The sequence below is a fragment of the Heterodontus francisci genome, chromosome 42, assembly GCF_036365525.1.
Source record: "Heterodontus francisci isolate sHetFra1 chromosome 42, sHetFra1.hap1, whole genome shotgun sequence".
Classification (NCBI taxonomy): domain Eukaryota; kingdom Metazoa; phylum Chordata; class Chondrichthyes; order Heterodontiformes; family Heterodontidae; genus Heterodontus; species Heterodontus francisci.
The window spans coordinates 11,829,810-11,856,586 of record NC_090412.1 but is presented as its reverse complement, the minus strand read 5'-3'; the positions used below and the strand labels follow the sequence as shown (position 1 = coordinate 11,856,586).

General features: G+C 40.0%; 2 protein-coding genes across 2 annotated transcripts; both read right to left on the bottom strand.

Annotated features, from left to right (window-relative positions):
- Window positions 1-790: 790 nt before the first annotated feature.
- LOC137355326 (leucine-rich repeat, immunoglobulin-like domain and transmembrane domain-containing protein 2) lies at window positions 791-4,511 on the bottom strand. The gene is made up of 3 exons (XM_068020316.1): window positions 4,405-4,511; window positions 3,519-4,300; window positions 791-1,596 (listed from the first exon to the last, which is right to left on the bottom strand). Exons 1-3 carry the CDS (start codon window positions 4,509-4,511, stop codon window positions 791-793), a joined length of 1,695 nt encoding a protein of 564 aa, XP_067876417.1.
- Window positions 4,512-14,048: 9,537 nt separating this feature from the next.
- On the bottom strand, window positions 14,049-17,769 carry lrit2 (leucine-rich repeat, immunoglobulin-like and transmembrane domains 2). Its single transcript, XM_068020315.1, has 3 exons — window positions 17,663-17,769; window positions 16,777-17,558; window positions 14,049-14,854 (listed from the first exon to the last, which is right to left on the bottom strand). The coding sequence occupies exons 1-3, from the start codon at window positions 17,767-17,769 to the stop codon at window positions 14,049-14,051; spliced, it is 1,695 nt and encodes a 564-aa protein (XP_067876416.1).
- Window positions 17,770-26,777: the final 9,008 nt, after the last annotated feature.

Sequence of the window (26,777 nt, the reverse complement as noted above, 5' to 3'; positions counted from 1 at the left end):
TGAACAGCTGTACAACATTCAGCACATCCTCATCTTCCTGAATGTTTTTCATTGACTAGTTTAGGTAAGAACTTGTGCTTTGAATTAAATTTATTTTAGTTGCATTTGACCAAATGCCTTTGTGGCAAAGTAAAATTGTGAGAAAGTTAATCCTTTGATATGATATAAGTAACATATAATACACAGAAGAAATAATATCAAAAATCCTACACCTGCATTTATTCCATTATGAATTTCTATGCCGACACATAATTGAAACTGTCTATGTAAACCTATCACATTATAATTAAATCCTCCGACCAGTGATGGCACTGTAGCCCATTAGTTCTATGTCTCCCAGCTTATACTGTAGAGAACATCAGCCTCCAACTAACTATTTCTCTGCCTCCCAACTTGTCATGTGTTTTTAGTTATAAATATTAAATCAAAATATTACATAAAGTGGGACATAAAATGTGGACCAGTGTACCCTGGTCAAATTGTATCCTGCCCTCTAACCCCACTTCACCTGAAGACAACACTTGCTTTTAATTCCCCATGTAAAATACTACAGGAGATCAGCTAGCATATATAAGATTTTTACTCTGTTTGTTAATGGCTATTTAATCTCGATGCCAGAAGTGTGTCTATAAATGGCAATAACAGATAGTCATGTTTTAACACAGACCACAATAACTGTGCCATATTGTCAACAGATGTGTAATATAGTCAGGGCATCCAGCCCTAATTATAAAATATTCACTGGTGCCTTAAGTAGGTTTTGACGAAAACAAGCTAATGCTAGTTTTGTCTAATACAATTCATCACTATTCTTGTGCTCGGTTTTGGTCTTATGGGTTTTGTCATCTGATTTTTTACGTCGCCTCCTGTCTTCCTTGGAGTCTCTGTTACAGAGTTCAGCATCGCTGCCTGTCTGCAAACTGTCAAAGGTGACATCCCGTGCTCCAGTCTTCAGCGTTTTTTCTCCTCGTCTTTGTCTTCGACAAAACTTGCCACATCTATCAAAGCAGCTGAAACGGGTCTCTGTCGTACAAGCGTACATTCCTGCTGGGACTGCCAAAACCATGGCGCACACAATGACTATAATGTGAATGAGCTTCTCTCTTTGCTCCATTTCACTGATATCACTACCTGTAACAAATATAATGCATTGACTTCTCTTCGGAGGCTGGTTCCTCAGTGTCACGCACACCTTGTACTTTGTTGCTGGAAACAGATCATTAATTGCATAAGTATTTACCCCTGGTCCGATGTAAATCATTTCCTTTTTAGCATCTTCAAATTTCCCGAAGTGCAGGGTGTACCAGGTTTCAGCAGGGTTCCGTGTTGCTGTGTACCACTCCAGGGTTATGCCATATACTGTCTGCTTTGCAATCCTAACATCTATATAAACATTCTCCTCCTCCAAGGATGAAGGGGACAAGGATGATGGGGTAGGTAAAGTTTCTGAAGTTAAAATTGTCACCAGAATCCGCACAGATGAGTTTCCAAGATAGTTAGTAGTAATGCAAATGTAACTTCCTTCATCTGTACTGTGGGCTGATGGAATCACCAGCACTGACTTCACTGTTTCTTCATCAATATTTGTGACAGACACTATAATTAATATAAAGATTTGTTTTATTTACATAATTTCCATTATTAATGCAAACTATTCACAGTTTTATATAAAATGTATATAATATTGTCTAAGCTCCCACCATAAGCACAAAGGAAAAACATTGAGTCAAATTACTTCAGGTACAGAAACTTAACAGAGTGAGATGGGAATTGCATGTCTTTTCCTGCAATTCAACATCCTTGCACTCTTCTTTTAAAAAAAAGTTTTACTCAACTCAAAAGTTCTAAATTGGCTGTAAAGTGCTTTGGGATAGCTTGTGTTCATGAAAAGCACTCTCTAAATGCAAGTATTTCTTTTTTCAACCTTTTTGAATCTGTAACATTACTTATTACTGCAGGGTGCATTGAGTGCAGCAAATAGGGGTCTTTAGATATGGTTGACGTCATAGATTGACCGTCCTGACATCCAATTTCTAATGTTATGAGGGAGTAAGGTTGGAATCTGGGCTCTCTCTGAACTTGTTGATATTATTAATGGCCCAAGCGCTCCAATCGATGACTTGGATACTTTTAAAATTCTGACGATGACCTGGGTTGTAGTTATACAACATCAGGTTGGAACCCCAAATGAGATATGACTAAATACTACAGCTGATCTCACAACTCACCTTAACTGTGTTTAGAAATTCGAAGGAATTCTGACTTGCAAGTTATATGGTGAAATTGCTGTGTTGTACACCTGAGATCACTTTGCATTGAGACAGAAGTGGTAGTACAATGGTCAGAAAAGTGCTACCCAATTTATCCCAAGCATAAAGGAATGAGTTTCACTGATATAATGGCAAATTGACTCCAGACCAGTTAAAGAACATCAAAAATGTTCATAATCCATCCCTCCGCATTTGATGCAAGCAAATTATACTTTCCTTAATTTCCTTCATGAAATACTATGTTGCTGTAGACAACTAAACTGGTTAGAACGTTATTGGTTTGTGATGTCATGGGTGCAGAAGTACAATGGGGTCTGATATCAGAGCAGCAAAATTACTGAATATTAATTAATAAAATTAATCTGCATACTCTGAGGAATCAAGTTATGGTTTAGGAAACTAGGACTTGCAGGATGAAAAAAGTCCAAGACCCATCTAGTTCCCTTCTACTGTCGCATGATATACTGCTAATAGAGTTGTCAATTAATCATAGCAATCAATCTTTATCATTTAGCCCACAACCAACCCAGAAATGACAGTTTGCATTGATGTCTTATACGAAATATATACACATACACTAACAGATCTCAGGGTTTTCCTCATGGTGATTTAGAGGGTCTACTACTTTATAATAAGGGGGTTATCAACAAAATGGTACTAAGTGTGCAGCAAGTGATAACTTGAGGGCGGCACAGTGACGCAGTGGTTAGCACCGCAGCCTCACAGCTCCAGGGACCCAGGTTTGATTCTGGGTACTGCTTGTGTGGAGTTTGCAAGTTCTCCCTGTGTCTGCGTGGGTTTTCCCCGGGTGCTCCAGTTTCCTTCCACAGCCAAAGACTTGCAGGTGATAGGTAAATTGGCCATTGTAAATTGTCCCTAGCGTAGGTAGGTGATAGGGAATATGGGATTACTGTAGGGTTAGTATAAATGGGTGGTTGTTGGTCGGCACAGACTCGGTGGGCCGAAGGGCCTGTTTCAGTGCTGTATCTCTAAATAAAGTAAACGTGACATTTATGGAAAGTCAGACTATGTGCAAGATTTTGTAAGTACTCATAATGTAATTCCTTTATAAATCACGTGATGTATCATTTGGTGGTCTATAAATTAAACTTTTGTTAGACTCAAAAGCCATCTCATAAAAAGGTGGTAAACTTTGTGGCTTTCGTTTTCCAGAATGCGGTTTTAAATGCTATTGTAAGAAGGTAAAAAAAAAAGGCTAACTTTCAGATAGTGACAATAGGAACATACCATTAAATCTCCGAATGATCTTCACACCATTTGTCCACCACACTGTAGGGGTAGGATTTCCTTTGGCTTCACAGGAAAGATGTACTTTCTCTCTAAGTGGAACACTAACATTCGCGTTCTCAGACGTTGCTAACGGTTTAAAGCAACTTTTTAGTTCCACTTCGTAGAAAAATTTCCCTGCCCTGGAATCTGGGCCTGAACAGGATAGGTAAGAATTCATCAGAATAATAGGGGGACTGATGGATTTGACGAAATGTACAAAACCTTTAAGACGGCAGTCACAGAACCATGGATTATTATGGAGAGCTAGTACTGCGTTGGAGGTACTTTTCTCTTGACCCTCAACCTGCTGTGTTCTCTGATAGACCGGCCAGTTTAGGAACACATCTGGAGAAATCACTGTCAGCTGGTTGAAGGATATGTCCAAGTAGGTCAAGTTGGTGAGATACCTCAGAGCATGTTCTGGAAGAACATCCAGTCGATTGTGCTTCAAATCCAAAATTTTCAAAGCGGGACAATCCTGGAAAGCTGTCCATGGTACTGAACGCAATTTGTTCCCTTGCATTCGCAACTCGGATAGATTGGTCATATCTTGCAGACTCTTCGCATGCATGAGTGTAATATCATTAAAATTCAGCCACAGGTATTCCAAGGCACGGGTTACGGAGAACGCACCACGAGGTAATTCTGCCAGACGAGAATTTTCTATTCTGATTTTTTTGATATCGGGTGGAATATTCACTGGTATTCTTCGCAAAGAGGAAGATATGCAGAGCAAACTTCTGTAAAACAAAACACACATTTGCAAACGATCCTCATTTTCAAATATACACCTACAAATTTCACGAAATGGTAACTCAAACAACAGTGAAAACCTGATTCTCACCTTCCAAAGCTATCATTTCTGCAAGAACACTCCGGCACACAAGATGCAACTGTTCGTTTAGCAGAACAGAGCAGAAGAAGACAGTAAATGTTCCAAAGTATGTCCATGATTCCTCAAATGTAGACAAGGCGTTTGTCTTCACACCAGACGCGTTCACAATTTGAGATTACATCGAATCACATTAACAGTAATCTTATCTGACGTAACCTTGAACTCGGCCAGAGGTTCGACATAGAAAACAGCTCAAATCACCCAAACCAAAATTCTATCCAGCGGATTACATATTTTTATGAAATATATTAGAATATATTTAAGTTGATTAGAGAAGTTCATGAAAAGAAATTTATGAACGAAATTCATTTCGACATATAATTTTAAACCAAAATAAATATGATAAACATATACTTTTAAAATTCAACTTTAAAGCCTCATATCTTTGTCTCTCTCATTCTTAAAAGTACACTTTATAGACAAGCGTCTTGCGGGTAAATGTCCCCGATTTGTTCCTCCTCTCTGGACAGGTGGGCGCTTTGTACATGTAGTCTCATGGTGACTGCTTTTACAAGACTTGAACTACAGAAGATTATAAAGGTCTTTTGGCTAACTATAATTAATATTGATTGCAGGTTAACATCTCCAAGCTTAGTTATTTTGGAACATATTTAGAAATTCGTGAAAACGGCAACTGAAGAAAGTCTGACTGCTAAAAAAAGGAATGATTTGCATTTATTTAACGCCTTTCACGACTTCAGGAGATCCCAAAGCGCTTTACAGCCAATGAAGTGCTTTTGGAGTCCAATCAATAAACCAATGATTTCAAATAGGTTAAAGCCTGTGGCTTAGCCTCCACACATCTTCTGGACACAATGGCCCTACATTGGACGCAGTTGCAACTATGACTTTTGAAGCAGTTTTAGATGCGTATTTGCATTGAAGTGCCATTAAAACTAGCAACATGGGCCCCAATCGGTTTTGCAAATGCACTATGGAGTGTGTCAGGCCTCTCCAGAAGTTATCTCACACTTTTACTTCTGCCTGTATTCCCTTCTCAGCAGTTGAAGATTCCAGTTTGGCAGTGTTGGCTCCTTCCTTGTCAGAACTCTGAATTGTCTTGTTCTAGAGTGCTCTCTTGCACATGTCCCAATACTATTTACCGAGTGGGGAGGAGAAAGTGTAAACTCGCCAAGTATTTAAATTAAGGTCAGATAGCTCCCTCCAGTGAGAACTTTGCACATTGGCTGTGAAATCAGTCAATGGGATTGATACCCCATGGAATGTCAAACCAGAACCCAGTGTAAGATTACTGACTCCGAGCAGTCTTACATCATTACTCGGAAATGCGCTGATTAGAAAAAAGAAAATTAATGGGAACCAACTGTCAGGAAATGTGATTCAAAGCAGCGTCCCTTGGACAGCAAGTATTACTGTTTCTGTGGGATTTGAGACAGCATCGAAAGATGAAACTCTGAAAGTCAACGACCTCCTGTCTAAAACGGGTGTAACACGTTTTAATAAATCATTACCGCCACAGCGATCAACTCCCAATTGAACCTCACTGAGTTCCTGGACCTTGCCAATAAAGATTTATCCGCGTCGCCTTGTGGAAGGAAGGGGTATTGCGAGGGAGACAATTTCTTAATTCCCCAGCTTCTGGATTCATACAAAATTATGCTTGACAAGTGTACCATAAACATTGTTTTATGGAATGATTTACTGTCTACCTCTTTGATCTGGGGCAAGTTATTAATGTTATGTACTTTGTTGCTTCACAATTTTAGGTGATATACTGTATAAAATCTCCCTCTCTTCCGTCTGTTCAGGCACAAATATTCAGAACTCCTGGTGGGACAGGTTGGATGCACCAAAGGGTCTTTACCTGTCCGTCTTTGTAACTCCTCATAAACGGTGAATGCACCCAAAACAAAATTACAATAGTAAATAAAAGCTTGCCTTGAAGGTCAGTGATCATTGAAGAAAACCTCTGACTATAGTGTCAGATAGGGATTGCACCATGGAATGTAGGTGAGTTAGAAAGTGGTAAAAATGCATTACAACACTTTCACACTTGAGATCAGGGTTTCAATCCAGTTTGATGCAATTTTTCTTTTAGTGTTTTCTATAAGAACCCTGAGTGAAATTGGTTTGGGCAGTCAAATCCAGACCCTGGGGGCATAAATCCTGAACTCAAAGGAATAATTTCACACAAAAGTGGCAATCTCAATGAAGTGAGGGGGCCAATGTGAGAAAGAGAAATCTAAACTGGACCACTTCCAGATGTTTTTCTGGGAGACAGTATTGGGATAGAGTGAGAATGGGAATCATTATTCTGCATCTTACCCAATTTGTATGTGAACTTGAAGTATTTGACCCTCTATGACAATTTGAAAATTGTAACAGTCCCCAGAACTAATATGTCTCATTTGGATTGGAACCCAAAATCTCAGGCCAATATGAATTCTGAATCTTTAATATAAAAGAAGATTTGCATTTATATAGCACCTTTTCATGTCTCTTAAAAATGTCTCAAAGCACTTAACGTACATTGAATTGCTTTGAAATGCAAAGAGGGGCAATGCAGCTGATCCAAAGTGCCATAGGACTGGCCATGTATGTAAGCATAGCAACTATTTTGTACACAAGATCCCATTAACTAACAGCATTGATAGAAATGGACAGTTAATCTGTTTTTGGTGGTGTTGAATCACAACAATGAAGGCAGTCATTTGGCTCTTTCAGTTCATCCTTCCTTAAAAACCTAAAGTCTCTGCCCTCCCCCCATTATATTGTCTAACTGCCTTTTGAAGACTCCAGAAGTTTTGGCCTGACTACTCTACCATTCCAGATATTGATCACCCTGTGTGAAGAAGTGCTTCCTGACATTGGTCCTAAGTTGAGCTTTTACCCAGTTTGTACCCATGTCTGTTTGTCCTGCATTCTTAACTGGCAATAATGCTTAGAATTAGCTAGCTATTCCATTCCATACCATTTATATACATCTATTAGGTTTCCTCTCATTCACTTCCTTTTGAGGCTAAAGAGATCAAACTCTATCTCTCCTTATTACTCAGTCCTATGGCACTTTAGATTAGCTGCATTGCCCCTCTTTGCATCACTTGGCTTTCATGACTCCCTTGTTCTAGCCAAGGGTAGTATTCAATGTGTGGCCTTACAAAAGCACTAGAAAGTTCAGCATGATAACATCAGATTTATACCCTACTGATTTAGCAATAAAACATAGCCTTCAGAAAACTCTTGGAAAAAGTTCCACATGAGAGACTGCTACACAAGCTCAAGGCAGTGGGTAACTTAGATAAAATGTACAGGTGAACAAGGAAATACCTTAAAAAGATGAAGCAGTGAACACTTATTAGGGGATTGCTGGGGAAATGTATTGAGCAGAGTGCAGCCATGATTTCCCAATATGTGCAGTCAGCATTCCTAATAATGGTCCCCTGCTTTTGGAGGTCTAGATCTAGCAGTGCTGAATATTTCATAATACCAAGATACATCTATAATTGTTTATAAAACTTTCATAAAATAAATTACCCTACATTCAACTTCCTTGAAAGTATCTGTCTAGTTTTTGTGAATTTGAGAATGTAACTATTTATTGGGAAGGTTTTAGAGAACGAACCAAAGAACAAATTTGAATCCTAACTACCTTGTCTTCCATACATACATATATAACAAACGCTAGGAAAGTTTACAGATAGCTGGTGGAATTTGTTATAAATGTCTTACAAACGTTATTTATAGTGCAGCTTCTATAGATAAGAACATGTATCTTTCTTCAGTTGGGAACATCTACAGTGATAATCCAGGGTTGTCGGTGAGAAGCATCAATTCTGCTTCATGATTGCAGAAAGAGGAATCAGCCCATAATCAAACTTAGTAAAATGAAAAATATCACTATCGCCCAGCACACCATATACTTGCTGGTTAGGATCTGATGAAAGTCATTCACTGTATCTCCCTTAGAGCTTCTAGCAATGTCTAGTTACTTGTTATGCTCTATTATTTTAGTCATGAAGGCGGCTTGATTTTCTCCAGTTTCACCATGTCTCAAATATGTTAATATACACCGACTACCTGATACAATTTGTCATGCATTGTTATAGGATTGTATTCCTTGGTATTTAGAAAGTTAAGGGGTGATTTGATTGAAGTTTTCAAGATTTTAAGGGGAATGGATAGGATAGAAAGAGAGAAACCATTTCAGCTGGTTGGGGAGTCAAGGACTAGATGCATAGTCTAAAAATTAGAGCCCGACCTTTCTGGTGTGAAATTTGGAAATACTCTTTCACACAAAGGCTAGTCGAAGTTTGGAACTCTCTTTCACAAATGGCAATTGATGCTAGATCAGCTGTTAATTTTAAATCTGAGGTTGATAGATTTTTGTTAACCAAAGGTATTAAGGGATATGAGGCAAAGGCAGGTATGTGTAGTTAGGTCAAAGATCGACCCCCCATGATCTCATTGAATGACAGAACAGGCTCGATGGACTAAATGGGCCATTCCTGTTCCTATGTTGACATGTTCGGAAGTACATTGAAAAAAACACTTCCAATGTGCAGACTTTAGTTTGCTCTCAAAATGTAAGATCCTGTTTGAATCTGGTATCATCATAGAGAACTCCCTGTACCATGATGCAATAGGTAACATGGTTTAAGTTAGTTGGATCTGCTCAATTAATGCTTTCGCCAAGCTAGCATTAGTTCTGCACAAAGTTGCCTTAAGACCTTAATCACCATGTTTCACTTGGTAATAAATGAGCATAAAATTTTGTTCAAGAGGAACACTGCCTTCAGATACTATTGGAATTCTGACACTTACTGTACAGATGTGATGTGTGTGTTGGCCGAGTGGCAAATGTTCAAAAGTCCTGACCAACCTGCAAAATGCATCTTTAAAATTATACCTTTCATTGAGACAACACTAAACTTCATGTAAAAGTGTAAAAGGAAAACAATAAGTGCTGGTAGAAAAGCATCCATTTACCTAATTGTTATATTCTCAGAGATTCACAACATAAGTAAAATACACAATAGTCATTCCACAGACATACAAAGGTAAATTAAAAACTGGTGCTGATCATTTTGTTACATAAAATGTCTGTCACTCTTCTGAATCAAGACATGGGAAGTGACACAGAAATAACATCATAGAGTGATGTGAAACAAAATGGTATCTATTTTAAGAAAGATGCATTGCAAGGTACTTATTTCTTACAGTGCACAGAAAGACATCCAAATGCACTGAGCAATGAATAAAAATAGATGTTAACGTATAAGAGGAAGCAAAAGATTAGAGATTGGCCTTTCACTTCCAGGTTCAAATCCAACTTAGATTGATGGGTTGATAGCACCCTTTGTCTGTTAACTGTCAGGGTCCTAATGTGTTTTGGCCGTCTCCATTCAGCCTACAGCCTACAGGACACAGCTGCTAGACTGGCACTGTGGCAGGTGGCGAGGGAACCAACAAGAGGGAAAAACCTACTTGACCTCGTCCTCACCAATCTACCTGTTGCAGATGCATCTGTCCATGACAGTATTGGTAGGAGTGACCACCACACAGTCCTTGTGGAGACAAAGTCCCGTCATCACACTGAGGCCACCCACCATCATGTTGTGTAGCACTACCACTGTGTCAAATGGGAGAAAATTCGAAGAGATCTAGCAATGCAAAACTGGGCACCCGTGAGGTGCTGTGGGCCATCAGCAGCAGCAGAACTGTACTCGACCATAATCTGTAACCTCATGGCCTGGCATATCCCCCACTCTACCATTACAGTGGGTTTTCAGGTTGTTTTTCTTCAGGTTTGCACTTGCTGCTGTTCAATATTCAGTGTATTCACACCTAATCTGTACTAATGCTTTGTCTTTCAACACACCATTAACATATTGTTTGCCTTTGCTCCGTGACCTTTTGGTCAGCTATGTGGCCTGGTCCAATCTGCACCTTCTCCTTTGTTATCTCGCCCCACCCCCACCTCACTTGTTTATAATCTGTGACTTTTCTAATATTTGTCAGTTCCGAAGAAGGGTCACTGACCCGAAACGTTAACTCTGCTTCTCTTTCCACAGATGCTGCCAGACCTGCTGAGTGACTCCAGCATTTCTTGTTTTTGTTTCAGATTTCCAGCATCCGCAGTATTTTGCTTTAATATCATGGGGCTCCATCAGTGATTTAAATTTAGTTTCATTCACACTTTGACTTCTTTCTCTTCCACTTTCTTGTTAAGTATTTATTTGTGTATTTATGTATGCAATAATTTTTTGTGCATGCTCGTCATTCGCCTCCCTTATCTCCTGAAGGAGTTGATTTGTCACTGGAGTGTAGTTCCACAGGCCATCTTGTACCTAACCCATTGTACTTAGCTGTTACCTGTAAAGCCTTGAGAGTTCAGCTCAGCTCTTCCACTGTCGCAGGCATCACAACCAAGACCCACCATGAAATTTGAAGTTCAAGCACAAACACTTAGATCAGAACTTTGTGGATTCTGATCAGGAGGAGGAACTGTGGCCAATTCTCCCCCAACACAACAGTGCTGAAAGAAGTTGTAATGGGATTAGCTACCTCAACACTCGATTCAGTGTAAGACCTTTCTGCTGTGTTTAGCTAAATATTCGATAAGCTCACTGAGCCATTAGGAGAGCTTTCTTCCATCTTTAGATATGCAATTCATTTCATTTTATTAATTCAAATGATTAGATGTTTAAATTATTCTTTTATATGAGTGTTCAGTGCAGTTTTAGAATGGCTAACAAAATGACTGCAATTTTAGAAGCTAAGAAAATCTGAATGACTGTGGATTTTCTTTTGGAAAGGCTGTTACTGCTGGCAGTGAACTTATGATCCAGCTACTGAAAGGGCAACACTGAGCTGCTGCCAGCCTCTGGTTATCCTCTTCTCCCAACTGGGAAGGTACTATCAAATGGGCAATTAGACTCTTAAGCCTTCTGGGATGAATCTGGCTATTTCTAATGGATATTCCATATGGTGTTTCAGCACTTATTATTCTTTCTCTGTAGTTTTTTCCCTCTGTCCACCACTCCCTCAGTTGGGCACAAAGGTCAGCTATGCTTGGTCGAAAACAATTTTCATATGCCATGTAAGTGATTTCTATGATTCTATGATGTGTTGCTAGGGTTAAATGAAATAAAATGGGGCAGCACAGTGGCGCAGTGGTTAGCATCACAGCTCCAGTGACCCGGGTTCGGTTCTGGGTACTGCCTGTGCGGAGTTTGCACGTTCTCCCTGTGACCGCGTGGGTTTCCGCAGGGTTTCCTCCCACAGCCAAAGACTTGCAGGTTGATAGGTAAATTGGCCATTGTAAATTGCCCCTCGTGTAGGTAGGTGCAAGGAGAATTGAGGGGATGTGGTAGGGAAATATGGGATTAATACAAATGGGTGGTTGGTGGTTAGCACAGACTCGGTGGGCCGAAGGGCTTATTTCAGTGCTGTATCTCTCTATGACTATGACTCTATGAGGTGCATTTGGAGCATAAACAATGGCATAGACTCGCTGGGCTGAATGGCCTGTTTCTGTGCTGTAAAATTCTAATTAACTATGTAATTTCATTGAGTTGATTACACTACAAAAATTGAGCAGACTGATAAAAAATAGCAATTTTCTCAGCGAATGAAGAGTCAAATATTAAATAATCTTCCTTAAAACTATTTCTATGCTTCCTTAATATTTCTAGATAAAAAAATATAAGGATTGATTTAAACTTCGGATGGACAATAGCTGATTAGGTGAGTTACTCAGCACCATTGTGTATCTTGTCGATTTTTAAAAAAGTTTTAGAATATTTAGGAGTAGAAGTAGATCAAGTATAAATTGATACATATGTTGGATCCATTTCAAACTGTGTATGTGTTACTTCTTTGAATGGTCACAGAAAATGATTAAATATATTCTTCCATTACACTATCTCTATAGTTTTTTCACAATAAATTCCACTGATGCTGTGTTCTTAATTTATAATGTGCACTAAGCCAATTTCATGCAAGCTATTCATAGAATGAAATTGTGCAATAACAATCTCTTGACACTTCAGTGCTTCATACCTTGTGAAACAGTCTATAATCCATACTTTCCTTTCATTATTTTCAACCAATTAAATCTGATACTGTGCGTAACTCATTTATATTTGGTTAAAATGTTGGCTTTCATCTACTTTTTCCTATATATTTCTTCACATTTTTTCCAACTTGACCTAAAGTGAACAGACAATTTTCCATCTCAATCACATCTTCATAACCTGACCTTTACACATATTAGTACTTCATACTTGTCCTTTTGAACTATGGTAAACACAAATTCGTAAAACTTGATTAGCTCAATGCTGATAGGATTTTCCCCCAAGCTAACCAGCTTCTTGAAAGGGTGACATGTTCAATTGCCTTGCTTTTTTGACCTAAGATTCATGAACATGGGTTCACCAATCTCATCATTTTTATTTTCTTAACAAACCATCTTGACTTCCTTCTATTATTGGTCTTTGAGTGACCAGTGATTCATATCAATCACTTTTCTGTCTTTTGCTATGCTGTACTTATGAGTAAACTCCCCGCTCCACCTCTGACTCTTCATAGTTTCTTTCGCTGCTATCTTATGCTTTTGCTGGCTTGGAACATCTCTTCCTTTGACTGGATCTATACCGAAGGTTGATTTTATCCCTAGGATTAGTTTACCTATTCAAAAATTGGGTTGATGCAAACAATCCTATTCAGGTGATAATGAGTAATTTTAAAAATGTTTTTCAAGTGCTGGCTATCTTTATTAGTACTTTTGTTAGTTTACAAGTTATGTTAACCTCTTTTTAATAGTTATTTTACAGGATATTCCTGAACAGCTGTACAACATTCAGCACATCCTCATCTTCCTGAATGTTTTTCATTGACTAGTTTAGGTAAGAACTTGTGCTTTGAATTAAATTTATTTTAGTTGCATTTGACCAAATGCCTTTGTGGCAAAGTAAAATTGTGAGAAAGTTAATCCTTTGATATGATATAAGTAACATATAATACACAGAAGAAATAATATCAAAAATCCTACACCTGCATTTATTCCATTATGAATTTCTATGCCGACACATAATTGAAACTGTCTATGTAAACCTATCACATTATAATTAAATCCTCCGACCAGTGATGGCACTGTAGCCCATTAGTTCTATGTCTCCCAGCTTATACTGTAGAGAACATCAGCCTCCAACTAACTATTTCTCTGCCTCCCAACTTGTCATGTGTTTTTAGTTATAAATATTAAATCAAAATATTACATAAAGTGGGACATAAAATGTGGACCAGTGTACCCTGGTCAAATTGTATCCTGCCCTCTAACCCCACTTCACCTGAAGACAACACTTGCTTTTAATTCCCCATGTAAAATACTACAGGAGATCAGCTAGCATATATAAGATTTTTACTCTGTTTGTTAATGGCTATTTAATCTCGATGCCAGAAGTGTGTCTATAAATGGCAATAACAGATAGTCATGTTTTAACACAGACCACAATAACTGTGCCATATTGTCAACAGATGTGTAATATAGTCAGGGCATCCAGCCCTAATTATAAAATATTCACTGGTGCCTTAAGTAGGTTTTGACGAAAACAAGCTAATGCTAGTTTTGTCTAATACAATTCATCACTATTCTTGTGCTCGGTTTTGGTCTTATGGGTTTTGTCATCTGATTTTTTACGTCGCCTCCTGTCTTCCTTGGAGTCTCTGTTACAGAGTTCAGCATCGCTGCCTGTCTGCAAACTGTCAAAGGTGACATCCCGTGCTCCAGTCTTCAGCGTTTTTTCTCCTCGTCTTTGTCTTCGACAAAACTTGCCACATCTATCAAAGCAGCTGAAACGGGTCTCTGTCGTACAAGCGTACATTCCTGCTGGGACTGCCAAAACCATGGCGCACACAATGACTATAATGTGAATGAGCTTCTCTCTTTGCTCCATTTCACTGATATCACTACCTGTAACAAATATAATGCATTGACTTCTCTTCGGAGGCTGGTTCCTCAGTGTCACGCACACCTTGTACTTTGTTGCTGGAAACAGATCATTAATTGCATAAGTATTTACCCCTGGTCCGATGTAAATCATTTCCTTTTTAGCATCTTCAAATTTCCCGAAGTGCAGGGTGTACCAGGTTTCAGCAGGGTTCCGTGTTGCTGTGTACCACTCCAGGGTTATGCCATATACTGTCTGCTTTGCAATCCTAACATCTATATAAACATTCTCCTCCTCCAAGGATGAAGGGGACAAGGATGATGGGGTAGGTAAAGTTTCTGAAGTTAAAATTGTCACCAGAATCCGCACAGATGAGTTTCCAAGATAGTTAGTAGTAATGCAAATGTAACTTCCTTCATCTGTACTGTGGGCTGATGGAATCACCAGCACTGACTTCACTGTTTCTTCATCAATATTTGTGACAGACACTATAATTAATATAAAGATTTGTTTTATTTACATAATTTCCATTATTAATGCAAACTATTCACAGTTTTATATAAAATGTATATAATATTGTCTAAGCTCCCACCATAAGCACAAAGGAAAAACATTGAGTCAAATTACTTCAGGTACAGAAACTTAACAGAGTGAGATGGGAATTGCATGTCTTTTCCTGCAATTCAACATCCTTGCACTCTTCTTTTAAAAAAAAGTTTTACTCAACTCAAAAGTTCTAAATTGGCTGTAAAGTGCTTTGGGATAGCTTGTGTTCATGAAAAGCACTCTCTAAATGCAAGTATTTCTTTTTTCAACCTTTTTGAATCTGTAACATTACTTATTACTGCAGGGTGCATTGAGTGCAGCAAATAGGGGTCTTTAGATATGGTTGACGTCATAGATTGACCGTCCTGACATCCAATTTCTAATGTTATGAGGGAGTAAGGTTGGAATCTGGGCTCTCTCTGAACTTGTTGATATTATTAATGGCCCAAGCGCTCCAATCGATGACTTGGATACTTTTAAAATTCTGACGATGACCTGGGTTGTAGTTATACAACATCAGGTTGGAACCCCAAATGAGATATGACTAAATACTACAGCTGATCTCACAACTCACCTTAACTGTGTTTAGAAATTCGAAGGAATTCTGACTTGCAAGTTATATGGTGAAATTGCTGTGTTGTACACCTGAGATCACTTTGCATTGAGACAGAAGTGGTAGTACAATGGTCAGAAAAGTGCTACCCAATTTATCCCAAGCATAAAGGAATGAGTTTCACTGATATAATGGCAAATTGACTCCAGACCAGTTAAAGAACATCAAAAATGTTCATAATCCATCCCTCCGCATTTGATGCAAGCAAATTATACTTTCCTTAATTTCCTTCATGAAATACTATGTTGCTGTAGACAACTAAACTGGTTAGAACGTTATTGGTTTGTGATGTCATGGGTGCAGAAGTACAATGGGGTCTGATATCAGAGCAGCAAAATTACTGAATATTAATTAATAAAATTAATCTGCATACTCTGAGGAATCAAGTTATGGTTTAGGAAACTAGGACTTGCAGGATGAAAAAAGTCCAAGACCCATCTAGTTCCCTTCTACTGTCGCATGATATACTGCTAATAGAGTTGTCAATTAATCATAGCAATCAATCTTTATCATTTAGCCCACAACCAACCCAGAAATGACAGTTTGCATTGATGTCTTATACGAAATATATACACATACACTAACAGATCTCAGGGTTTTCCTCATGGTGATTTAGAGGGTCTACTACTTTATAATAAGGGGGTTATCAACAAAATGGTACTAAGTGTGCAGCAAGTGATAACTTGAGGGCGGCACAGTGACGCAGTGGTTAGCACCGCAGCCTCACAGCTCCAGGGACCCAGGTTTGATTCTGGGTACTGCTTGTGTGGAGTTTGCAAGTTCTCCCTGTGTCTGCGTGGGTTTTCCCCGGGTGCTCCAGTTTCCTTCCACAGCCAAAGACTTGCAGGTGATAGGTAAATTGGCCATTGTAAATTGTCCCTAGCGTAGGTAGGTGATAGGGAATATGGGATTACTGTAGGGTTAGTATAAATGGGTGGTTGTTGGTCGGCACAGACTCGGTGGGCCGAAGGGCCTGTTTCAGTGCTGTATCTCTAAATAAAGTAAACGTGACATTTATGGAAAGTCAGACTATGTGCAAGATTTTGTAAGTACTCATAATGTAATTCCTTTATAAATCACGTGATGTATCATTTGGTGGTCTATAAATTAAACTTTTGTTAGACTCAAAAGCCATCTCATAAAAAGGTGGTAAACTTTGTGGCTTTCGTTTTCCAGAATGCGGTTTTAAATGCTATTGTAAGAAGGTAAAAAAAAAAGGCTAACTTTCAGATAGTGACAATAGGAACATACCATTAAATCTCCGAATGATCTTCACACCATTTGTCCACCACACTGTAGGGGTAGGATTTCCTTTGGCTTCACAGGAAAGATGTACTTTCTCTCTAAGTGGAACACTAACATTCGCGTTCTCAGACGTTGCTAACGGTTTAAAGCAACTTTTTAGTTCCACTTCGTAGAAAAATTTCCCTGCCCTGGAATCTGGGCCTGAACAGGATAGGTAAGAATTCATCAGAATAATAGGGGGACTGATGGATTTGACGAAATGTACAAAACCTTTAAGACGGCAGTCACAGAACCATGGATTATTATGGAGAGCTAGTACTGCGTTGGAGGTACTTTTCTCTTGACCCTCAACCTGCTGTGTTCTCTGATAGACCGGCCAGTTTAGGAACACATCTGGAGAAATCACTGTCAGCTGGTTGAAGGATATGTCCAAGTAGGTCAAGTTGGTGAGATACCTCAGAGCATGTTCTGGAAGAACATCCAGTCGATTGTGCTTCAAATCCAAAATTTTCAAAGCGGGACAATCCTGGAAAGCTGTCCATGGTACTGAACGCAATTTGTTCCCTTGCATTCGCAACTCGGATAGATTGGTCATATCTTGCAGACTCTTCGCATGCATGAGTGTAATATCATTAAAATTCAGCCACAGGTATTCCAAGGCACGGGTTACGGAGAACGCACCACGAGGTAATTCTGCCAGACGAGAATTTTCTATTCTGATTTTTTTGATATCGGGTGGAATATTCACTGGTATTCTTCGCAAAGAGGAAGATATGCAGAGCAAACTTCTGTAAAACAAAACACACATTTGCAAACGATCCTCATTTTCAAATATACACCTACAAATTTCACGAAATGGTAACTCAAACAACAGTGAAAACCTGATTCTCACCTTCCAAAGCTATCATTTCTGCAAGAACACTCCGGCACACAAGATGCAACTGTTCGTTTAGCAGAACAGAGCAGAAGAAGACAGTAAATGTTCCAAAGTATGTCCATGATTCCTCAAATGTAGACAAGGCGTTTGTCTTCACACCAGACGCGTTCACAATTTGAGATTACATCGAATCACATTAACAGTAATCTTATCTGACGTAACCTTGAACTCGGCCAGAGGTTCGACATAGAAAACAGCTCAAATCACCCAAACCAAAATTCTATCCAGCGGATTACATATTTTTATGAAATATATTAGAATATATTTAAGTTGATTAGAGAAGTTCATGAAAAGAAATTTATGAACGAAATTCATTTCGACATATAATTTTAAACCAAAATAAATATGATAAACATATACTTTTAAAATTCAACTTTAAAGCCTCATATCTTTGTCTCTCTCATTCTTAAAAGTACACTTTATAGACAAGCGTCTTGCGGGTAAATGTCCCCGATTTGTTCCTCCTCTCTGGACAGGTGGGCGCTTTGTACATGTAGTCTCATGGTGACTGCTTTTACAAGACTTGAACTACAGAAGATTATAAAGGTCTTTTGGCTAACTATAATTAATATTGATTGCAGGTTAACATCTCCAAGCTTAGTTATTTTGGAACATATTTAGAAATTCGTGAAAACGGCAACTGAAGAAAGTCTGACTGCTAAAAAAAGGAATGATTTGCATTTATTTAACGCCTTTCACGACTTCAGGAGATCCCAAAGCGCTTTACAGCCAATGAAGTGCTTTTGGAGTCCAATCAATAAACCAATGATTTCAAATAGGTTAAAGCCTGTGGCTTAGCCTCCACACATCTTCTGGACACAATGGCCCTACATTGGACGCAGTTGCAACTATGACTTTTGAAGCAGTTTTAGATGCGTATTTGCATTGAAGTGCCATTAAAACTAGCAACATGGGCCCCAATCGGTTTTGCAAATGCACTATGGAGTGTGTCAGGCCTCTCCAGAAGTTATCTCACACTTTTACTTCTGCCTGTATTCCCTTCTCAGCAGTTGAAGATTCCAGTTTGGCAGTGTTGGCTCCTTCCTTGTCAGAACTCTGAATTGTCTTGTTCTAGAGTGCTCTCTTGCACATGTCCCAATACTATTTACCGAGTGGGGAGGAGAAAGTGTAAACTCGCCAAGTATTTAAATTAAGGTCAGATAGCTCCCTCCAGTGAGAACTTTGCACATTGGCTGTGAAATCAGTCAATGGGATTGATACCCCATGGAATGTCAAACCAGAACCCAGTGTAAGATTACTGACTCCGAGCAGTCTTACATCATTACTCGGAAATGCGCTGATTAGAAAAAAGAAAATTAATGGGAACCAACTGTCAGGAAATGTGATTCAAAGCAGCGTCCCTTGGACAGCAAGTATTACTGTTTCTGTGGGATTTGAGACAGCATCGAAAGATGAAACTCTGAAAGTCAACGACCTCCTGTCTAAAACGGGTGTAACACGTTTTAATAAATCATTACCGCCACAGCGATCAACTCCCAATTGAACCTCACTGAGTTCCTGGACCTTGCCAATAAAGATTTATCCGCGTCGCCTTGTGGAAGGAAGGGGTATTGCGAGGGAGACAATTTCTTAATTCCCCAGCTTCTGGATTCATACAAAATTATGCTTGACAAGTGTACCATAAACATTGTTTTATGGAATGATTTACTGTCTACCTCTTTGATCTGGGGCAAGTTATTAATGTTATGTACTTTGTTGCTTCACAATTTTAGGTGATATACTGTATAAAATCTCCCTCTCTTCCGTCTGTTCAGGCACAAATATTCAGAACTCCTGGTGGGACAGGTTGGATGCACCAAAGGGTCTTTACCTGTCCGTCTTTGTAACTCCTCATAAACGGTGAATGCACCCAAAACAAAATTACAATAGTAAATAAAAGCTTGCCTTGAAGGTCAGTGATCATTGAAGAAAACCTCTGACTATAGTGTCAGATAGGGATTGCACCATGGAATGTAGGTGAGTTAGAAAGTGGTAAAAATGCATTACAACACTTTCACACTTGAGATCAGGGTTTCAATCCAGTTTGATGCAATTTTTCTTTTAGTGTTTTCTATAAGAACCCTGAGTGAAATTGGTTTGGGCAGTCAAATCCAGACCCTGGGGGCATAAATCCTGAACTCAAAGGAATAATTTCACACAAAAGTGGCAATCTCAATGAAGTGAGGGGGCCAATGTGAGAAAGAGAAATCTAAACTGGACCACTTCCAGATGTTTTTCTGGGAGACAGTATTGGGATAGAGTGAGAATGGGAATCATTATTCTGCATCTTACCCAATTTGTATGTGAACTTGAAGTATTTGACCCTCTATGACAATTTGAAAATTGTAACAGTCCCCAGAACTAATATGTCTCATTTGGATTGGAACCCAAAATCTCAGGCCAATATGAATTCTGAATCTTTAATATAAAAGAAGATTTGCATTTATATAGCACCTTTTCATGTCTCTTAAAAATGTCTCAAAGCACTTAACGTACATTGAATTGCTTTGAAATGCAAAGAGGGGCAATGCAGCTGATCCAAAGTGCCATAGGACTGGCCATGTATGTAAGCATAGCAACTATTTTGTACACAAGATCCCATTAACTAACAGCATTGATAGAAATGGACAGTTAATCTGTTTTTGGTGGTGTTGAATCACAACAATGAAGGCAGTCATTTGGCTCTTTCAGTTCATCCTTCCTTAAAAACCTAAAGTCTCTGCCCTCCCCCCATTATATTGTCTAACTGCCTTTTGAAGACTCCAGAAGTTTTGGCCTGACTACTCTACCATTCCAGATATTGATCACCCTGTGTGAAGAAGTGCTTCCTGACATTGGTCCTAAGTTGAGCTTTTACCCAGTTTGTACCCATGTCTGTTTGTCCTGCATTCTTAACTGGCAATAATGCTTAGAATTAGCTAGCTATTCCATTCCATACCATTTATATACATCTATTAGGTTTCCTCTCATTCACTTCCTTTTGAGGCTAAAGAGATCAAACTCTATCTCTCCTTATTACTCAGTCCTATGGCACTTTAGATTAGCTGCATTGCCCCTCTTTGCATCACTTGGCTTTCATGACTCCCTTGTTCTAGCCAAGGGTAGTATTCAATGTGTGGCCTTACAAAAGCACTAGAAAGTTCAGCATGATAACATCAGATTTATACCCTACTGATTTAGCAATAAAACATAGCCTTCAGAAAACTCTTGGAAAAAGTTCCACATGAGAGACTGCTACACAAGCTCAAGGCAGTGGGTAACTTAGATAAAATGTACAGGTGAACAAGGAAATACCTTAAAAAGATGAAGCAGTGAACACTTATTAGGGGATTGCTGGGGAAATGTATTGAGCAGAGTGCAGCCATGATTTCCCAATATGTGCAGTCAGCATTCCTAATAATGGTCCCCTGCTTTTGGAGGTCTAGATCTAGCAGTGCTGAATATTTCATAATACCAAGATACATCTATAATTGTTTATAAAACTTTCATAAAATAAATTACCCTACATTCAACTTCCTTGAAAGTATCTGTCTAGTTTTTGTGAATTTGAGAATGTAACTATTTATTGGGAAGGTTTTAGAGAACGAACCAAAGAACAAATTTGAATCCTAACTACCTTGTCTTCCATACATACATATATAACAAACGCTAGGAAAGTTTACAGATAGCTGGTGGAATTTGTTATAAATGTCTTACAAACGTTATTTATAGTGCAGCTTCTATAGATAAGAACATGTATCTTTCTTCAGTTGGGAACATCTACAGTGATAATCCAGGGTTGTCGGTGAGAAGCATCAATTCTGCTTCATGATTGCAGAAAGAGGAATCAGCCCATAATCAAACTTAGTAAAATGAAAAATATCACTATCGCCCAGCACACCATATACTTGCTGGTTAGGATCTGATGAAAGTCATTCACTGTATCTCCCTTAGAGCTTCTAGCAATGTCTAGTTACTTGTTATGCTCTATTATTTTAGTCATGAAGGCGGCTTGATTTTCTCCAGTTTCACCATGTCTCAAATATGTTAATATACACCGACTACCTGATACAATTTGTCATGCATTGTTATAGGATTGTATTCCTTGGTATTTAGAAAGTTAAGGGGTGATTTGATTGAAGTTTTCAAGATTTTAAGGGGAATGGATAGGATAGAAAGAGAGAAACCATTTCAGCTGGTTGGGGAGTCAAGGACTAGATGCATAGTCTAAAAATTAGAGCCCGACCTTTCTGGTGTGAAATTTGGAAATACTCTTTCACACAAAGGCTAGTCGAAGTTTGGAACTCTCTTTCACAAATGGCAATTGATGCTAGATCAGCTGTTAATTTTAAATCTGAGGTTGATAGATTTTTGTTAACCAAAGGTATTAAGGGATATGAGGCAAAGGCAGGTATGTGTAGTTAGGTCAAAGATCGACCCCCCATGATCTCATTGAATGACAGAACAGGCTCGATGGACTAAATGGGCCATTCCTGTTCCTATGTTGACATGTTCGGAAGTACATTGAAAAAAACACTTCCAATGTGCAGACTTTAGTTTGCTCTCAAAATGTAAGATCCTGTTTGAATCTGGTATCATCATAGAGAACTCCCTGTACCATGATGCAATAGGTAACATGGTTTAAGTTAGTTGGATCTGCTCAATTAATGCTTTCGCCAAGCTAGCATTAGTTCTGCACAAAGTTGCCTTAAGACCTTAATCACCATGTTTCACTTGGTAATAAATGAGCATAAAATTTTGTTCAAGAGGAACACTGCCTTCAGATACTATTGGAATTCTGACACTTACTGTACAGATGTGATGTGTGTGTTGGCCGAGTGGCAAATGTTCAAAAGTCCTGACCAACCTGCAAAATGCATCTTTAAAATTATACCTTTCATTGAGACAACACTAAACTTCATGTAAAAGTGTAAAAGGAAAACAATAAGTGCTGGTAGAAAAGCATCCATTTACCTAATTGTTATATTCTCAGAGATTCACAACATAAGTAAAATACACAATAGTCATTCCACAGACATACAAAGGTAAATTAAAAACTGGTGCTGATCATTTTGTTACATAAAATGTCTGTCACTCTTCTGAATCAAGACATGGGAAGTGACACAGAAATAACATCATAGAGTGATGTGAAACAAAATGGTATCTATTTTAAGAAAGATGCATTGCAAGGTACTTATTTCTTACAGTGCACAGAAAGACATCCAAATGCACTGAGCAATGAATAAAAATAGATGTTAACGTATAAGAGGAAGCAAAAGATTAGAGATTGGCCTTTCACTTCCAGGTTCAAATCCAACTTAGATTGATGGGTTGATAGCACCCTTTGTCTGTTAACTGTCAGGGTCCTAATGTGTTTTGGCCGTCTCCATTCAGCCTACAGCCTACAGGACACAGCTGCTAGACTGGCACTGTGGCAGGTGGCGAGGGAACCAACAAGAGGGAAAAACCTACTTGACCTCGTCCTCACCAATCTACCTGTTGCAGATGCATCTGTCCATGACAGTATTGGTAGGAGTGACCACCACACAGTCCTTGTGGAGACAAAGTCCCGTCATCACACTGAGGCCACCCACCATCATGTTGTGTAGCACTACCACTGTGTCAAATGGGAGAAAATTCGAAGAGATCTAGCAATGCAAAACTGGGCACCCGTGAGGTGCTGTGGGCCATCAGCAGCAGCAGAACTGTACTCGACCATAATCTGTAACCTCATGGCCTGGCATATCCCCCACTCTACCATTACCATCAAGCCGGAGAACCAACTCTGGGTCAATGAAGAGTGCAGGAGGGCATGCAAGGAGCAGCACTCAGGCACAGATAAAAATGAGGGGCTGGATTTCATTAAAAATGGTGGCCCGCCCACCGCATGCCAAAGAACTGCCGCAATCTCAAACTCAGCAGATCATTCAAATAGCTGGAGCGGGCCGTTACCCCGCCCCCCCCCGATCATTTGGCGGGGACGGGCTGTCCTTCCACAGCAATGGTCTCAGCTGCGTATGTGCAGGTGCTGATGCCATTTTTAAAGGCAATCAGCCCTACCGTCTTAGTTAAATATTTAAAGACAGATTGAATGAAATCAAATAAATACGTTTCTTTGGCCCCTCTCCCACCACCGCCCCCCCCCCCAATGACAATAAACTTAATTATTTGCCCTTTCCCCCAAAACACTTACGTTTACCATCGGACCTCTCCTCCCCCCTCCCCAAACTGCACAACGGTTAAAATGCAACCCTTCCCACCATCCCATCCACTCCCATCTCGCACTGATAAACTTACGTCCTCCCCCATCCCCACCAGTGTGGCACCTCATTTCCCCGGACAGGGATCCGAAGGCATGGGAGTGCCAGCTACCGGGCCGAAGATCACAGAGGCTCATCAGGATTAAGGGTAAGTACATGCAAATCTATTAATTTTATTCATTTGCCTTTGATTATGGTCCGGTGGGGCGGGGGTGGCCGCCACAGTGCCTCTCTACTGCCTGGAGGATAGGGTCGGGCCCTACTGGCGTCGAGGTCCATGGCAGGCCTCATCTGGGTTCATCTAACCCTAACCCTAACCCCCCCCCCCCCCACCACGCCACAGATCCAGATGTCGGCGGCTCCTTAAAATCCAGTCCGAGGTGTCAGCCTGTTGAAGTTACAACACAGGACTACCTGAATGCCAAACAGCAGAAGCACAATGCAATAGACAGGGTTAAGCGATCCCACAGCCAACGGATCAGATCTAAGTTCTGCAGTCCTGCCACCTCCAGTCATGAATGACGCTGGACAATTAAACAACTGACAGGAGGAGGAGGCTCCACAAATATCCCCATCCTCAATGATTGGGGAGCCCAGCACATCAGTGCAAAAGCCAGAAGTGCCAAGTGGATGATCCATCTCAGCCTCCTCCTGAGGTTCCTAGCGTCACAGATGCCAGTCTTCAGCCAATCCGATTCACTCCAAGTGATATCAAGAAATGGATGAAGGCACTGGATACTGCAAAGGCAATGGGCGCTGACAACATTCCGGCAATACTACTGAAGGCTTGTGCTCCAGAACTAGCTGTGCCCCTAGCAAAGTTGTTCCAGTACAGCTACAACGTTGGCATCTACCCGACAATGTGGAACCTAGATATGTCCTGTGCACTCCAAAGCAGGACAAATCCAACCTGGCCAATTACTACCCTATCAATGTATTCCTAATCATCAGCAAAGTGATGGAAGGGGTTGTCAACAGTGCTATCAAGTGACACTTGCTCAGCAATAACCTGCTCACTGATGCTCGGTTTGGGTTCTGCCAGGGCTACTCAGTTCCTGACCTCATTACAGCCTTGGTCCCAACATGGACAAAAGAACTGAACTCCAGAGGTGGATTGAGAGTGACTGATCTTGTCATGAAGGCAGCATGTGACCGAGTTTGGCATCAAGGAGCCCTAGCAAAATGGAGTCTATGGGAATCGGGGGAATACTCTCCACTGGTTGGAGTCATATCTAACACAAAGAAAGATGGTTGTGGTTGTTGGAGGTCAATCATCTCAGTCCCAGGACATCATTGCAGGAGTTCCTCAGGGTAGTGTCCTAGGCCCAATCATCTTCAGCTGCTTCTTCAATGACCTTCCCTCCATCATAAGGTCAGAAGTGGGGATGTTTGCTGATGATTACACAATGTTCAGCACCATTCGCGACTCCTCAGATACTGAAGCAACCTATGTCCATATGCAGCAAGATCTGGACAACATCTAGGTGTGTGCTGATAAGTGGCAAGTCACATTCGCACCACACAAGTGCCAGGCAATGACTATCTCAAACAAGAGAGAATCTAGCCATCTCCCCTTGACGTTCAATGGCATTACCATTGCTATCAACATCCTGGGGGTCAGCATTGACCAGAAACTGAACTGGAGCAGGCTACAAAAGTAGGTCAGAGACTGATAATCCTGTGGTGAGTAACTCACCTCCTGTCTCCCCAGTGCCTGTCCACCATCTACAAGGCACAAGTCAGGAGTGTGATGGAATACTCTCCACTTGCCTGGATGGGTGCAGCTCCAACAACGGCCAAGAAGCTCAACACCATCCAGGACAAAACAGCCCACTTGATTGGCATTCACCACCTTCAACATTCACTCCCTCCATCACAGTTGCAGCGGTGTGTACCATCTACAAGATGCACTGCAGCAACTCACCAAGGCTCCTTCGACAGTACCTTTGAAACCTGTGACCTCTACCACCTACAAGGACAAGGGCAGCAAATACATGGGAAAACCACCATCTGCAAGTTCACCTCTAAGCCACACACCATCCTGACTTGGAACTATATCACCATTCCTTCACTGTCGTTGGATCAAGATTCTGGAACTCCCTCGCTAACAGCATTGTGGGTGTACCTACACACCAAGGACTGCAGCGGTTCAAGAAGGCAGCTCACCACCATCTTCTCAAGGGCAATTAGAGATGGGCAATGAATGCAGGCCTAACCAGTGACACCCACATCCCCCGAATATATTTTTTAAATATCCATCCCTAATTTGCAGCTAATTGGAAACATTTTTCAGGCAGGTCCGAGGATGGTTGGTGTGGGAAATGGAAAAAGTCATATGGTGCAGGTGGCAGTGCTGACTGAGGTTGAGGTTGAGGCAGAAGTACAGTGTTGGAGCAAATTGGAAGAAGTTTTGCTTTGCTTCTGGCTGTGTTTGATCTGACTGGAAATGCGTGGTGCCTGAAATGGAAAGTGTTTAATTTTCTGGAGATGACGTTCTTGTCGATGTTAAAAGAAAACCCAAAAATACTGACTGAGTTGTAATATGAGATTTATAGTTGTACATTTCCACAGCCTATGGTGAAAGTGATCATAATACCAACTGGTGCACCATTCTTCAAATTTCTTTCAAATTATATTGCCTTCAAGAAGAGTCCAAGAAACATGGTTTATTGTTGCCTTAAACAGTCTTATTGAGCTGCTGAAGGATGGGGGTCAGATTTGACTGGTCTAACTGTTAGTTTTGCAGGAGAAATGGTGAGGAGCTTGTTATTTTTAAAATATGTTTCTAGTTTGATGAGCAGATTTGATTGATCCAAATGGTTATGAATCAA